The sequence below is a fragment of the Falco cherrug genome, chromosome 7 (genome assembly GCF_023634085.1).
Source record: "Falco cherrug isolate bFalChe1 chromosome 7, bFalChe1.pri, whole genome shotgun sequence".
Classification (NCBI taxonomy): domain Eukaryota; kingdom Metazoa; phylum Chordata; class Aves; order Falconiformes; family Falconidae; genus Falco; species Falco cherrug.
This window is the reverse complement of record NC_073703.1, coordinates 63,899,922-63,912,544: the sequence shown is the minus strand read 5'-3', so window position 1 is coordinate 63,912,544 and position 12,623 is coordinate 63,899,922. Positions and strand designations below refer to the sequence as shown.

Here is a 12,623-nt window from a genome sequence, read left to right as displayed (position 1 = left end):
GAGGAGGTGGGATGGCTGCACTCCGAGAGGGCCTAAAAGTCAAGGGGCGATGGGAAGAAGGGAGCTGAAGCCACTGGTTTCAAGTGGGAGAGGCTTTAGGAGTGCAACTGCTGAAGGCCAGGGCGGAGGCAGGAGGTGCTGGGGGAGCTGGACATCTCTGCCACAAAGTCTTTGGGAAGCAGATGGCTTGGTGGGGGCTAGGGGAGGCAGCACCAGCAGTGGAAGAGGCTGGAGGAAAAGGAGCATCAGTGGGACTGGGTGCTGTAAGGGGCTGGGGGTGCAGTGGGCAGGGGGCAACAGCTGGTGCTGGTATGACCATTTCCCTTTTAAACCTGGTGACTAAGCTGCAGCATCTGGCTGAAGGAGCCCCTACCCCGTGGGCTGCTGAAAGACGTGAAGGGTACACCTAAAGCATCACTCAGTGCGCACGCAGAGTTCCTCATGTTCTCCTGCAGGCATCCAGACACAGCACTCAAGGTTGGGACATCAGGTGAGCTGCACCATTTGTCTGCCTGAGCTTGGCATGGGTTGGTAAGTGTTACTGGCCACAAGACCCTCTGCAGGGACACAGGCCCAGTGAGCATCTCCTTTCTGTGAGCACCTGCGTTGCCCTCTGCCTCCTTGTGTGCAGAGATGCAGTGAGAGGTCTTTACCCACCCACCAAGCTCATAGATCCTGCTGCTGTGGGCCAGAATGAGCCTACTCCAAACAGACAGAGCCTGCACTCCTCTGGGAGGACTTGCTCCCTGCCCGAGGTGGCCAAGGGCAGAAGAGAGCGGCAGAGATGTGGCAGAGGACAAGGCCAAGCTCATGTCTGTGGCTGAAATGGGATGTGTGCCCCTGCCTTCGCCCTCTTCCTACCCTTCCCTCAGCCTTTCTCAGTGCCTATAAAGTAGTCATTTGAAGTCATCCCTCAACTTCCAGGTGCCCACGCAGGGGGAGGGATGGACTTCTACTCTAAACTGGCTGGATATGTCTCCTGAAAGATCTCTCTTAGCTGAAGGGCCTGGGGCTTCTAGGTGGGTCCTTGTCTAGCCTGCACCTACACAAGGAAGAGCATAAAGCCCGGAGTTGGCTTGAGGGGATCTGAGAGCTGTGTAGTCAGGGCAGGATGGCAAATAAGGCTCTTCCCATTGCCGTGGCTTTCTCCTGTGAGATGCCATCAAGCGCAGCAAGAGGGCTAGCGGTGCTGATGCGGCTCCAGAAATCCCCGCTGCGGGGGGCAGCGGCGTATCCCCCCAGCCAGCACTCCTACTGCGGCGGCAGCCGGCGGCTCGCTGCGGGCCGAGCGCCGGGGGGGCTCCGGGGGCGCACGCCGACTGCCGGGCAGGCAGCGGCCGGGTCTCCCCGGCCAGGCAGGCAGGGGTTAAGGCTTCTCTGTTGTAGTTTGTTTCCCTTTGCCAAAGTGGGTGTTGCTGGAATGTCTCCTCTCCTAAGGAGGGGGGCCGAGCCGTGTCCTCTGGAGAGGGGGGATGTCAGCATCAAAAAGACACAAAAGGGGGAGGTTTCCAAAAATAAAACCCTCCATCCCCTCCAGGCGCTGCCAGTGCCAGAGGCAGGCGCGAAGGTGCTCGGAGCTGCCTGCGGAGCGCGGGAGCTCGCTGGCAGCCGGGCGAGCTTCCTCCTCCTCCTCCTCTCCCTCCTCCTGCGGGGGCCGCCCGGCAGCCCCGCGCCCCCGGCCCCGGTGGGCGGCGGGTCCCGGCGAGCCCCGGCGCGGGATGGGGCGCTGAGCGCGGGGCGAGAGCCGGCGGTGCCCGCGGCCCCGCACCATGCCCGCCGGGCGCTGAGCGCCCCGCGCCGCCCGTCCGCCCCCGCCGCCGGCTGACACCATGCGGGGCGCCGCCGCCAGCCTGCTCCCGCTCACCTTCGCCGTCCTCCTGGGCTTCGCCGGCTGCCGGCCGGACTCCGCGGCCAGGCTGGAGCCGGGCACCGGGGGCGCGGCGCGGCCTCGGGGCCGGGGGACTGCCCCGGCGGCGACGGGCACGGCGCAGCGCCTGTCCCCGGCGCCCGGACCCCCCCCCGCCGGTACGGCCCCTCCCCGCCGCCCTCCACGTGGACCGCGGCTCCGCGGCCGCCGCGGGGAGCCCGAGCGGTGGCGAGGGCCGGCGGCAGCGTCCCGAGGGCGGGCTGCCAGCGCCCCGCGGCCAGGCGGGTGATGCCGGGCTCGGGGGGCAGAGGAGCCGGCCGGACGCCCCCCGCCAGCGGCAGGGCAACGGGCTGAAAGCCCGGGTCGTGGCCCGGGCGAAGGAGCCAAGCGGCAGAGGGAGGATGGCAGGGTAAGTGCTGCGGCCGGGGGTGGGGACTCTGCTGGGGGTGCGTGGCCTGAGCCCCGGTGGTCCCGGCGCCGGGGAGCCCCGGGTGAAGGGGCCGGCTGCCCGTCCTGAGTCCCGTGCTGCGTCTCGCTGCATCCCACCTTTCCATCCTCACGAGAGCTGCCCCACTGCCTGTGCCGGGACAGATGCAGGGGTGATGCGTGGGGGGCTTGGGCCATGCTGCCCCTCGGCTGGCTCCAGCCCCGGGCTGTGGAGGGGAGCAGGACCCCCCTCGGTGCTCGTTCCTGTGCCGCGCATCTGTCCCGCACGTGTGGTGCACGATCCGTCGGGCGCATGTGTATCCGTGTGCGGGCGCGTGTGGGTGGGTGTGATGCTACGCTGCCGGCTGCCTGTCGCATGGGGATGTGTGGCTGACAAGCGTGTTGGATGTGATGCCCTTGCGCTGACCATCAGGACTTCGGCAAGTCGGGCCGCGGTGGGGTGTCGGTCTGCTGCTCTCTGGGGCTGCCCACTGCCATCCCGGGAAGTGTGTGGGATGGGGGCTGCCAGGGTAGGGAAGCGGGTTGGCCATCGTATGCGTGTGGAGAGGCTGGAGGTGCTCGCTTGGCTCTGCAGGATGGAGCCTGGTTGCTGCCGCTCTTGCTGCAGGTACCTGGCCTCTTGGCTCCTGCCTCCCGTAATGGGCCCCTTGTAAGCACTCCGCGCGGCAGCTTCCCATGGCTTCAGCTGGCTCAGCCGGGGGAGGCTTCCTATGACTTGCCTGGCAGGGCCGCTTCCAGCTCCAGTCTCTGGCTACGGCCCTGTGGAGGTGGAGGGGAGATCATATGGCAAGGCCAGCTGCTCTGCTGCGAGGGGAGCTGCGAGCGGGACGTTTGGCGCAGTGCTGATGTACCCTTGGGCCCTGGGGGCCCCCTCCTCTGCAGTTCCCTCTCTGCTCCCCCGTGGCTGATGCCCCTCATGATGAGCTGCTCGGCCAGCTGGGAAGGGCTACCGAAGCTGTCACGCAGGCAGTTTGGCCAAACCATGCGGCAGCATGTGTCTGCTTTCTGCGTAAGCCCTGCCAGGGGGATGCCGAGGGCCAGATCTGAACATGGGCTGAAATGTCTTCTGCTAACATCAGGTGCGGAGCTTCGCTACAGTACAAAAGGCGGCTCCATCTCTGATGTTTTTCTCTCCCTTATACACTTCCTTGAAAAATTTCAAGAGATGTTCTCTGTGCCACTCTGTGTGCTTTACTTCAACAAATCCACAGAAGCACCAAACTTGCTCTACTTCCATTACGTTTGATCCCTAAAGTATTTATTGCTAATAGCTAGTCAATGGCAGGTAGGCACTGAGCAGATTTTGGCTTACCCAGTCCATTAGCCTTGGTTTGTCGGCCACCCAGAACAAGAGTCTTGGGAACAGTCAGTCCTGCTCAGTCAGGTTTGGGTTTTTTTGGGCTCAGAAAAATTTTGTAGTCGGAGTGTTGTCAGCATTGCTTTGGGGTCATGTGGCAATTCAGTTAGATTTGAGTCATCTGAGATGTAGCCTGTTTCTTTTCAATGACTACCCTGAACTGTCTCCACCAGGTTTTCAGGCTGCAGCTGCCTCTGGTGACAACAGCTGGCCCGCGCTGCTATGGGGAGCAGGCGGGCAGCCCCACGGTGCAAGCTATGCTTGAAAGAGTGCTGGACCTCTTTGCAAGTAGCCTGTTTTCATCCCTTAATCAAGGGTGTAAACGGGGATGGTTGATCCAGCACTCACACGCTGCTGACCTGTTACCAGCTAGATTTGGCTTCCTGGGGTATCAGAGGGTGCTGCTGCCTCCAACTTAGGGGAAGGAAGAGCTGTGCCTTGGTGCTGTGCTCCCCACGCAGGCTGTGCTGTGCTGTCTGCCGCTGCTCTTCCCTGGAAGATGAGGGCTGGGGATGCGGGGCTTGCTCCCATCCCCAGGAACCTGAACTCTGGAAAGCGCATATAATGGTTTGTCATCAGTAGCTTTCCATCTCCTCTGGAGTCCAAATCGGCACTTTTTAAACTTCTCTATGACCTACTGTCTTTGGAGCTTATGAGAAAGTCTAGCTGAAATAATTGTCCGTGAGTAACCACATGGCGTTACTCCTCATGGAAAGCTAACTGCTGCTGCCTCCAGCCATTTGGTGAGACTCTGTCCTTCCACCTCATCCATCTTATTACGCCCCATGCTGCACCGGACACGTTTCCATCCAGGAAATTCAGGGCCCCTAAAAAACTTCATTTCATGATGTTTCATTTTTTTGCCAGGTGGGATATTTTCTGTTCTGCTATTTACACTGAACTCTTACTACTCTCTAGTATGACAACCTTCATTTTCCCTTACTCAGGTAGCTTTGCAGGCTGCACTAAACCCTGGTGCTATTTATTTATACAGTTACTTTGGCTTAAAATCTCAACTTCTGCGTGGGTTGCTTTTCCTGATTCCCCAGTCAGAGTTCTCTGCTGGTACCTCCAGGGGCCTTTCACAGTCCTATGGTTAAAAAACCCATTTATTAGCACTATATCCTTTTCTGGATAATTATTTTCTCACTTTGTTTGATAGCGGAATACCCAAAATAGAGTTTCTTTCCTGGGGACCATTTGGATGTGTCTGCCACCCTGCTCGCAGCTGACCTTGTTGCAGGTGGGACCGCTCACACCCTTTCATGAGTGCGTCCAACTGCAAGCCGTGCAACAACCGGATTTTAGTATTTGCTCCTGGAGGTTCGTTGTGAGGTGACTCCTGACACCACAGCAAATACTGCAAAAAACGACCATTTTCTAATACTGAGTGAGGAAATCAATCCAGCCCCAAAAGCATCTCTGCTTTGCTGTGCTCTGCTTAACTTGCCTGTTTCCCCAGCCAGGAAAGATTTTCCTTGTGAGTGTGATGGGGTAGGGAGCTCCCAAGCCCTGCCGCGTGCCAGCTATGGTTTTACTCGCGTGCTGGATGCATCCCTGATTTGGGCTGTCCAGTCCTGCTGGGAGGATGCTGTAGGGATCTCCCTCCGCCTCTGTGTCTCCCAGGATGTGACCCACCTCATTCCTCTGCCCCGTGGCTGGAAGGGTGGGTCCCGGTGATCATCCTCAGGTGATGTACACAACATCAGGAAGGTGGGTAAATGGGGGAGTGGTTTGGGGAAGTCTCTGCTTCTGGTGCCTGGGTGGACAATTTTCAGGGGCGTGTGAGGCTCCCCAGGTAACAGGCTGGGAGTCCCATACTCTCTCCTTCTCCCTCCGGCTTTCTAATTATGCATTCGGCACCCCAGTTCTTTGCTTAATTGCTGTTGTAGACACCATCTGTGGCTATATAGTCCTGCTTTACCCAGGCTTCGTAGGACATAGGTTCTGGCTGCAGTGTGTGTATAGGACTTCTCAGGAGTGGAAGCAGTTAATGCTGATGTGGACTTGGCAGAAAATTTTCAGTGGTTCATCGATGCCAGCAGCCTTTTGCTAATGTTCTTCATTGGGTCTGACTGCAAATATTTCATATGTAGTTGGATGAAGTTCACTGTCCTGCAGTAGAAAGGCAGACCTGATGATCTAATGGTCCCCCTGGCCTTCTGTGAGGGTGCTGTAAGTGACCTGAATGGAGTCAGTGTATCTGGCAACACTGCCGCGTGAAGTTGGAAGATGATGCATGGGTTGCTGTTAAAATAAGTGGTGAAAAAAAAATGGTTGTACTGAATGCTTCAGAAATAGTATGTGATCATCGCTGGGGCTGTGCACATGCTGAAACTATGTGAAGCCATGATCTTACTACTGTTTTCTTGTTTTCCATCCCCCTAGTGCTTGTTACAGTTGCTTGGCTCTGGTTTTGGATAACACTTGCAGACTCGAAAATCGTGCAGATTGTTCTCATCTTGGGTACCACTTTGCACAGCGGGGGCCTGATCCTGAAGGTGGCCTCTGGCCGCTGTAACAAAGCAGGTGGTGAAGGACTGGCTTGCTGCAGCTCCTTTGCTCAGCTGCAGGTGGTACAGGCACACCCAGTCAGGGCCATGAACGGTACATCGGGATGTAGGGAGGCTTCACGGCGCTGGCTTCAGCTCTGCAAGGAGTGTCAGGGAGATGTCTGTCCCAGCAAAGGAACAGGCCAGTGAGTACTGCCTGACACCTCCTGCGCACCAAGCTCTCACGACCTGCTGGGGACTATACCTGGGCACGGATGGTGCGTGCTAGCTGTGGAGTGAGGTGCAAGATTGGTTTGCTGTTGCTTACTGCCCGTGCTGTTTGGAGACCTCAGGGCATACCTGGCACTTGAAACAGGGGCTGAGATGTGGATCCAGTGCCTCACCCTGCATTTTGTCAGAAAGGCAAACCTGAAGGCCCATGCCTGCACTAGTGAGCTATACCTTAGGGCTTTCTCTGGCACTGTGGCTATTCAGCTGGCTGAGCTGTTCAGCCCCCTTTCTCTCCAAAAGGGGAAACTGGCTGTTGGAAATGGTCTCTCTCTGCGCTGGTCTGAGCTGGGCTGGGCACTATTTTGGAAGGTGCTAAGTGGCCCATGAGCTTCATAGCAGTCCAGTGTTACAGGCAATCAAGTCCCAGCACCTGGGAACTTCCTCAGCAATGTTTGTTTCATTTCCTAGGAAAGAGGGTGTGCTAGCTGACCTGGCCCTTGGGAAGGTAAATACGTTAATTAACCCATTCCACTTGTAAGGAGACAGAGATAGGAAAGACAGACAGTTTGCCCAAGGCTTGTTCTGGCATGAGTGGCAGCGCTGGGAACAGGGCATCCCCGTGCAGCATGACATAGTGTGAGTGTTCAGTGTGACTTCAGCTTGGGAGACCTGTGTGAGGACTTGTCTTCTGCTCTGCTCTGATCTGGGGCTGTGTTGAGCTTCTTTCCACCAGGAAGAGCTGCTGACCCCTCTATGTGCCCACCCAACCTTTGGTCCCTCTGCACCCCAGGCTGCCTAGGATGAGGGCAAGGGTCCTGTTCCCCTCTCCCTGCTGCTGTGCTGCCAGTCTCGAGAGCTAGGTAAGCAGGAGGCAGCCTGGGTGCTCAGCCTTGCACAGCTGCTACTGCTTCGAAGTTACGAGCATGGCTTTGGCTTGGTGCATTATGGCACCCAGCAGGTCCCCTTGCTGGGAAGCTCTGCCTGCTGCCTTGGAAAGCCCTGTGTGATGGGAGGTGGCCACCGGCTGTCCGGTGTGTACAGGTAGCTCCCCAGCAGCCACCCCTGGGATGGTGACACCAGACCTGTAGGGACCCTGCTGCTTGTTTTGTTCTCCACAAGTGGCACTGGATGGAGAGCCCCAGGGCTGGATGTGCCCCACAGGTGGCTCACACCTGAGCTGCGTTTTTGCCTGAAGTGTTGGTGATGGCACTGCAGCAGGACAGATGCAATTGCAGGCTGCCGCTCTCTGGGGCACTGTCCCTCCGTGCTGTAAAGGTGCCATGCTCCTTAAAACTCCTGAGATTAGTTCTGAATTCTTTGTAAGGAAGTGAAAGCCACATGGTGTTTGAGACATGTAAATGTCAACTAAAGGCTTTAAGTAGAACCACATGTGCTCAGGACTGGGTCCTACGCGGCAAAGCCCCCATAGCTCTTTTCCCACTTCTGATGCTCTTGCTTACCTGAGACCCCATGCTCGGTGAGGTCCTGCTTACTGGGCTTTCATCAGGAAACAGTTGTGGTCCTTCTCTGCCTTCCACTCCTACCTACATGTTGCTCCTCCCAAGTGCTCGTGCCCAGTTCTGGGGGTCCTCCCTGCCTTCATCTCTGCCCACCCTCTCATCCAGAAGGTTATGGAAGGAAGAGACATTCCCATCCAGGCACTCCCTCTGCCCCTGCCTCTGAGGGCACCCCTGCCAAGCTGCTCCCCTCTGCCCATGCTGGGCTGTCCTCGTTCAAGAAGCATCGCCCTGGTGCTGGCATCTCCCTTCACCTGGGGGTTGGCATCTCATGCCTGGAGCTGGCAGTGACACAGAGTGACTCTGTAAATGAGAGGTTTGTGCCAAACCCAACAGGGTTTTCATGCCTTCAGGAGTGATCCTATCCAGGCTTGGGCCCCTCTCTCTTTTAGTCTCATACCTTTCTTCCCATAACCTCTGGCTTGCTGTTGGCATTGAGAGCAGCTAGCAGCATGCTCCCTCCAGCATGCATGTGAAAGATGTAGATAAAACTTGAAGTTTAATCCCATGAAGAACTAATAGCGTGATTCAAGGCCAAAACAGCTTCTCTGGAGAAGGCAGTTATTTTGCCTTACAAGAAACAACCTCTGATTATGGGAGTAAGTTGAGGTGGGAAAGGGCAAGGGCTTTGCTCTTTGAACAGACTGGCTGAATATGATTTGCAAGGTGTGTTTCAGCCATGCCGAGGAAAGAATGGGAGCTGAGACAGTCTAAGCAAAGATGCTTATGCTGCTGCTTGGAGTGGAGTCCCTCAGCAGACCTTAATTACTTAAAGACCTATTCCAGCTCAGTGGTTTTCTCTCTTTACTGATCTGGACATCTTTGAAAAGTTTAAGGTCTTTGGTGGGCTCTTACGCAGTAAGTGAAGGAAAGTTTGCTTTCCTTGGGTAGTTTCTGGGGATGTATTATAGAAGAGACCCATAGATCTCTTTGGGCTGATGGACAAAAAGCTGGAAATTGCTGCTGTAGCCCAGCCAGAGCAAATGTGAGTGGATGCAAGAATTACTTTGGCTTGTTCTGTTTGCAGGAAGTCACTCTGAGGGATTTTAAGTGCTTTCTCCCTATAAAAATCTACCCAGGTTAATAAAATGTTGATCCTGAAGGCTGGATAATGCTTTAGGAATGATGTGGCTTCTCAGACCACTTCCCCTTCCCACATGGAGAGATTGTATCTCTGCAGGCAGCTTCATTCACGAACACCAGAATAATCCTTGGCAAACTTGCTACACACCATCTTTGGCTCTCCTAAAACGTGAGCCCCACAGCTTGAGCTCTGGCATTTATGGAGTCTCATCTCATGCCATGTGGATTCAGAAGTCACAAGGATGCTGGTTCAGAGCAGGATCGTCTTCTGACCCTGCTGTGCTCATGTTAAAGTCAATCCAGAAGACAAATGTGCATGTTTCCATGGTTCCTGTAAATTCTGTCAGCAGCTCTGTCTGCCTTGTCCAGCGTTAGAAATAAACCATACTCCCCACTTGGTTTCCAGAGGCTTTCCAGAGTGTTCAGGCTGCCTGTTTCTAACTTATTATCTTCTGATGACTGTACTCTCCCATCTACTTAGAAATGTGAAAGTTACATATTCCCAAAACCTTCCCTCCATGACGAGTAAAGATGCTTGGAGAGCAACCTGCAACTTGTTATTCCTTCTTGTTAGAGACATATAAATATGAGGTGTGACCAGAGGAAGGTTTAGCTTAGCTGCCTGCTTGGGCATTGCAGAGCCCCTCTTGGAGGCACAGCACTGTCTCCAATAGCTATATGTTGGCAGTGATCGCCACCTGAAAACACGTAATATGGGAGAGGTGAGGAGGACGTCATTTATGTAAAGGCAGTCAAAAAGTTGCTGCAGCAAAATGCTGGAATTAACAGCCATGGAAATTATTTGAGCATCCTGGAATTAGTGTAGCACTGTGCGTGTTGGGTAGACACAAATTTTACAGCATCGGAGAGTCCCCAGCCCTGGGGTCGCTGCACCAGAGGCAGGTAACGACTGTGGGACTGGAGTGTTCGCAAAGGGAGAGCAAGTTGGCGAGCGGCCGGTGCGGCTGCTGGCGTGCCATCCCTCCTGGGGTAGGGCTGTGCAATTAACAGCAACAGGCGGCAGCAGTTAGGTGGAGAGTGAAGCGTTGTCTTCGGCCAGAGCAGCTCGGGACATTTGCGGAGGCGAGATGCTATGACCAGGGTTGGAATTGGGCCAAACTTACACCCCAATACCACAAAGTGCCATGAGATCTTTAGGAATTGCAGGCTGCCAGCTTCCAGTTGCCCTCAGGAGGAAAATGGCTCCTCTGAGTGCGGTGCCAGGAACCCAGCCTAATGACAGTTCAAAAGGGAGATACTCCCTGAGGGATCGCTCACACTGCAGCATTCACATCGTCCTTAGGGTTTTCTTTTCCAAGCACTTAAACAACTCAGCCCTTGTCCCATTGGTTTTGATCTCAGCTGCTGGTCCATCTGGAAGGAAATATCAGATGCTGCAGGAAATAATTTTACGGGTGACTCAGAGGTGCTGGCTGCAGAAAGACCTCGGCTTCCCCTTCTCTTAACCACACTGCTTTGTCTCTCTGCTTAGGCCAAATGTCTGCGGCAGACAGTGTTGCCCAGGATGGACCACGGCTCCCGGCACAAACCGCTGCATCAAACGTGAGTATGACAGTCTCAGCTGGTGCAGGTCTTGCAGTGCACCCCTAAAAAGCGCTCAAGTATTGCTGTGATCCCGCACACATCCCTTGCACCACGGCAGGAGATGGACTGTGGGGTCCCCAGGGACGGGGCTGCAGCCTCCCCATGGGGTGCTGGGCTGTGGGTCAGCAGTCGTCACCTGCTGGCAAAGTCTGAGCATGCTGAATAATTATGGCTTTACTTTATTATCATTATTAGTGTCCATCCCAAGCAGGGTCTTGTTGAGGCAGGGCATTGCAACGGCATGTTTGCGGGTGAGTTTCGAGCCCTGGGGTCTCATCGTCTTGCTTGGAGCAAAAGGCAGGTCTGTGAAAATCCCAGGAGGTGGGAACAAGCAGAATAGGGCTGTGCTCATGTGGGTGAGTGTGGCTCATGCTGAGGGGGAAATCAGGGCTGCAAGTTACGAAAGTGCTATTAAGGAAAGCAATTAACGGGCTTGGCACAGCGGCTGGGACAGGTGGGGCTGGAGCATGGTGCAGCATGTGGGATGTGTACAATGGCAGGGGGCTGTGGGGAGCTCCTGCAGTGCAGAAACTGCGCGGCCAGGGCCCTCCTGCCTGCCCACGGAGGGGTTAATAAGGGATCTGCTCCTTCAGACAGCTTTGCGACAGCCCTGGGGACTGAGATCATTTTGGGCTCCCTGACACAGCACTGGAAAGGAAGGGGTTTGGGCAGGCACCAGTGTGACACACGCCAAGGGCAGCTGCACTGTCATCTCCATCCCCAAGTGCTCCAAAACCACAGCCCTGTCCTTAAAACCATACCTGCCTTTAAACATCGGGGTTACACCGCCCAGCCCACCCGTGGGCATTCTGGGGGCGGCTGCTTGCCCCGTGCACCTGCCCGGTCGCAGCCCGGGATGCTCGGAGGGCAGGGAGCGCGCAGGCTATCCGGGTGGGAATGCCCTGCCCAGAATAGCCGAGAGCATCTGCCTTCACTCGAGTGGCAGCAGCTGCCCAGATGTTCAGCGGGGAAAGAGGCTCAGCTTTGTTTGCTGCAGGATCTCCCAGTGCTTTGGCCGTGCTGGGATAATTGCATTAGCGATCGCTGTTCGGGAGCAAGGGGCCAAGGGCTGACTCACCTCCCTTCGCCCGCTCCCCCCCGCCGACAGAAGCCAAACGGTAGAGAGCATGCTGTGCTGCCAGACAGCGTTCGTAAACAGCGCGGGGCCAGCCATGGCAGCATCTTTCTCTCATTAGGGGTTTTCATAGGAGTGGTAGATCTGGGCTCGCAGCCGCGCAGGCTGCCTAGCCGTGGCTCAGGTGCTGGGCTTTGCTCCCAAGAGTTCGTTAAAAGGACGCTGTCAACATGGTCAGGCCTGACAGTGTCCCCCCGACAGGGGATGGTAAATCTCCTGCAGGACTTAGACGGAGGCTGGGGACGTGTAGCCATGGTTTCATACCCAGCTACCTCCCTTGCCTGGCTTTTCTGCTGGAGTTGAAGCTGCTGCAGACGTTTGGCTGTTTAAACCTGCCAAGGCAAGCTGGCCCATCCCAGTTAGTTTCAGCACCATAACGCTGTTTAGTGCCTGATCCCATGGTCTTTGATATGAGGCGTATCAGGGCAGTTAGTGGGGTAGAAATGCAGCCAGAGGGAGCCTTTTAGCATGATGAAGCAGGGAAGAAGCTGGCATTTGGATCTCGAGCAGGACCTTGGTTTTCATGGATTTGAGCCTGGGTACAGGAGAGAGGCCAAATTGTTGCTGTAATCTACTTCCCATCACCTACCGAGCGTGGTGATTTCTTCCATCCATGCTTTTCCAGGACTGTCCTCTTGCAACATCTCTGCATATGACTGAAATCAAGCCATGGACAGGTGTCTCTAGCCTTTTCGTCTGTTCCAGCTTCTAGGACTTAAGTGCAGTGAGGACCTGGGGAGTTTTCAGAGAGTCAGTGACTGGGAAGATGAAAAGAAGAAATCCGTCTATTTGGGACAATGACGTTTCCTGGGAAAATGGGAGTGAGCTAAGGGAGTTTAGGAGGAAGACCTTGCCTGCTTGCAGTGGGCTTGGCTTCTACCCACATGCT

General features: G+C 55.7%; 1 protein-coding gene across 1 annotated transcript in view; it reads left to right on the top strand.

Moving 5' to 3' along the window:
- Positions 1 to 1,566: 1,566 nt before the first annotated feature.
- LTBP2 (latent transforming growth factor beta binding protein 2) overlaps positions 1,567 to 12,623 on the top strand; it is a 73,945-nt gene continuing 62,888 nt past the window's right edge. Inside the window, 3 exon segments of the mRNA XM_055716685.1 lie at positions 1,567 to 2,006; positions 2,008 to 2,276; positions 10,487 to 10,557. Of these exon segments, the coding sequence (XP_055572660.1) occupies positions 1,830 to 2,006; positions 2,008 to 2,276; positions 10,487 to 10,557 (517 nt within the window). The 5' untranslated portion in view covers positions 1,567 to 1,829.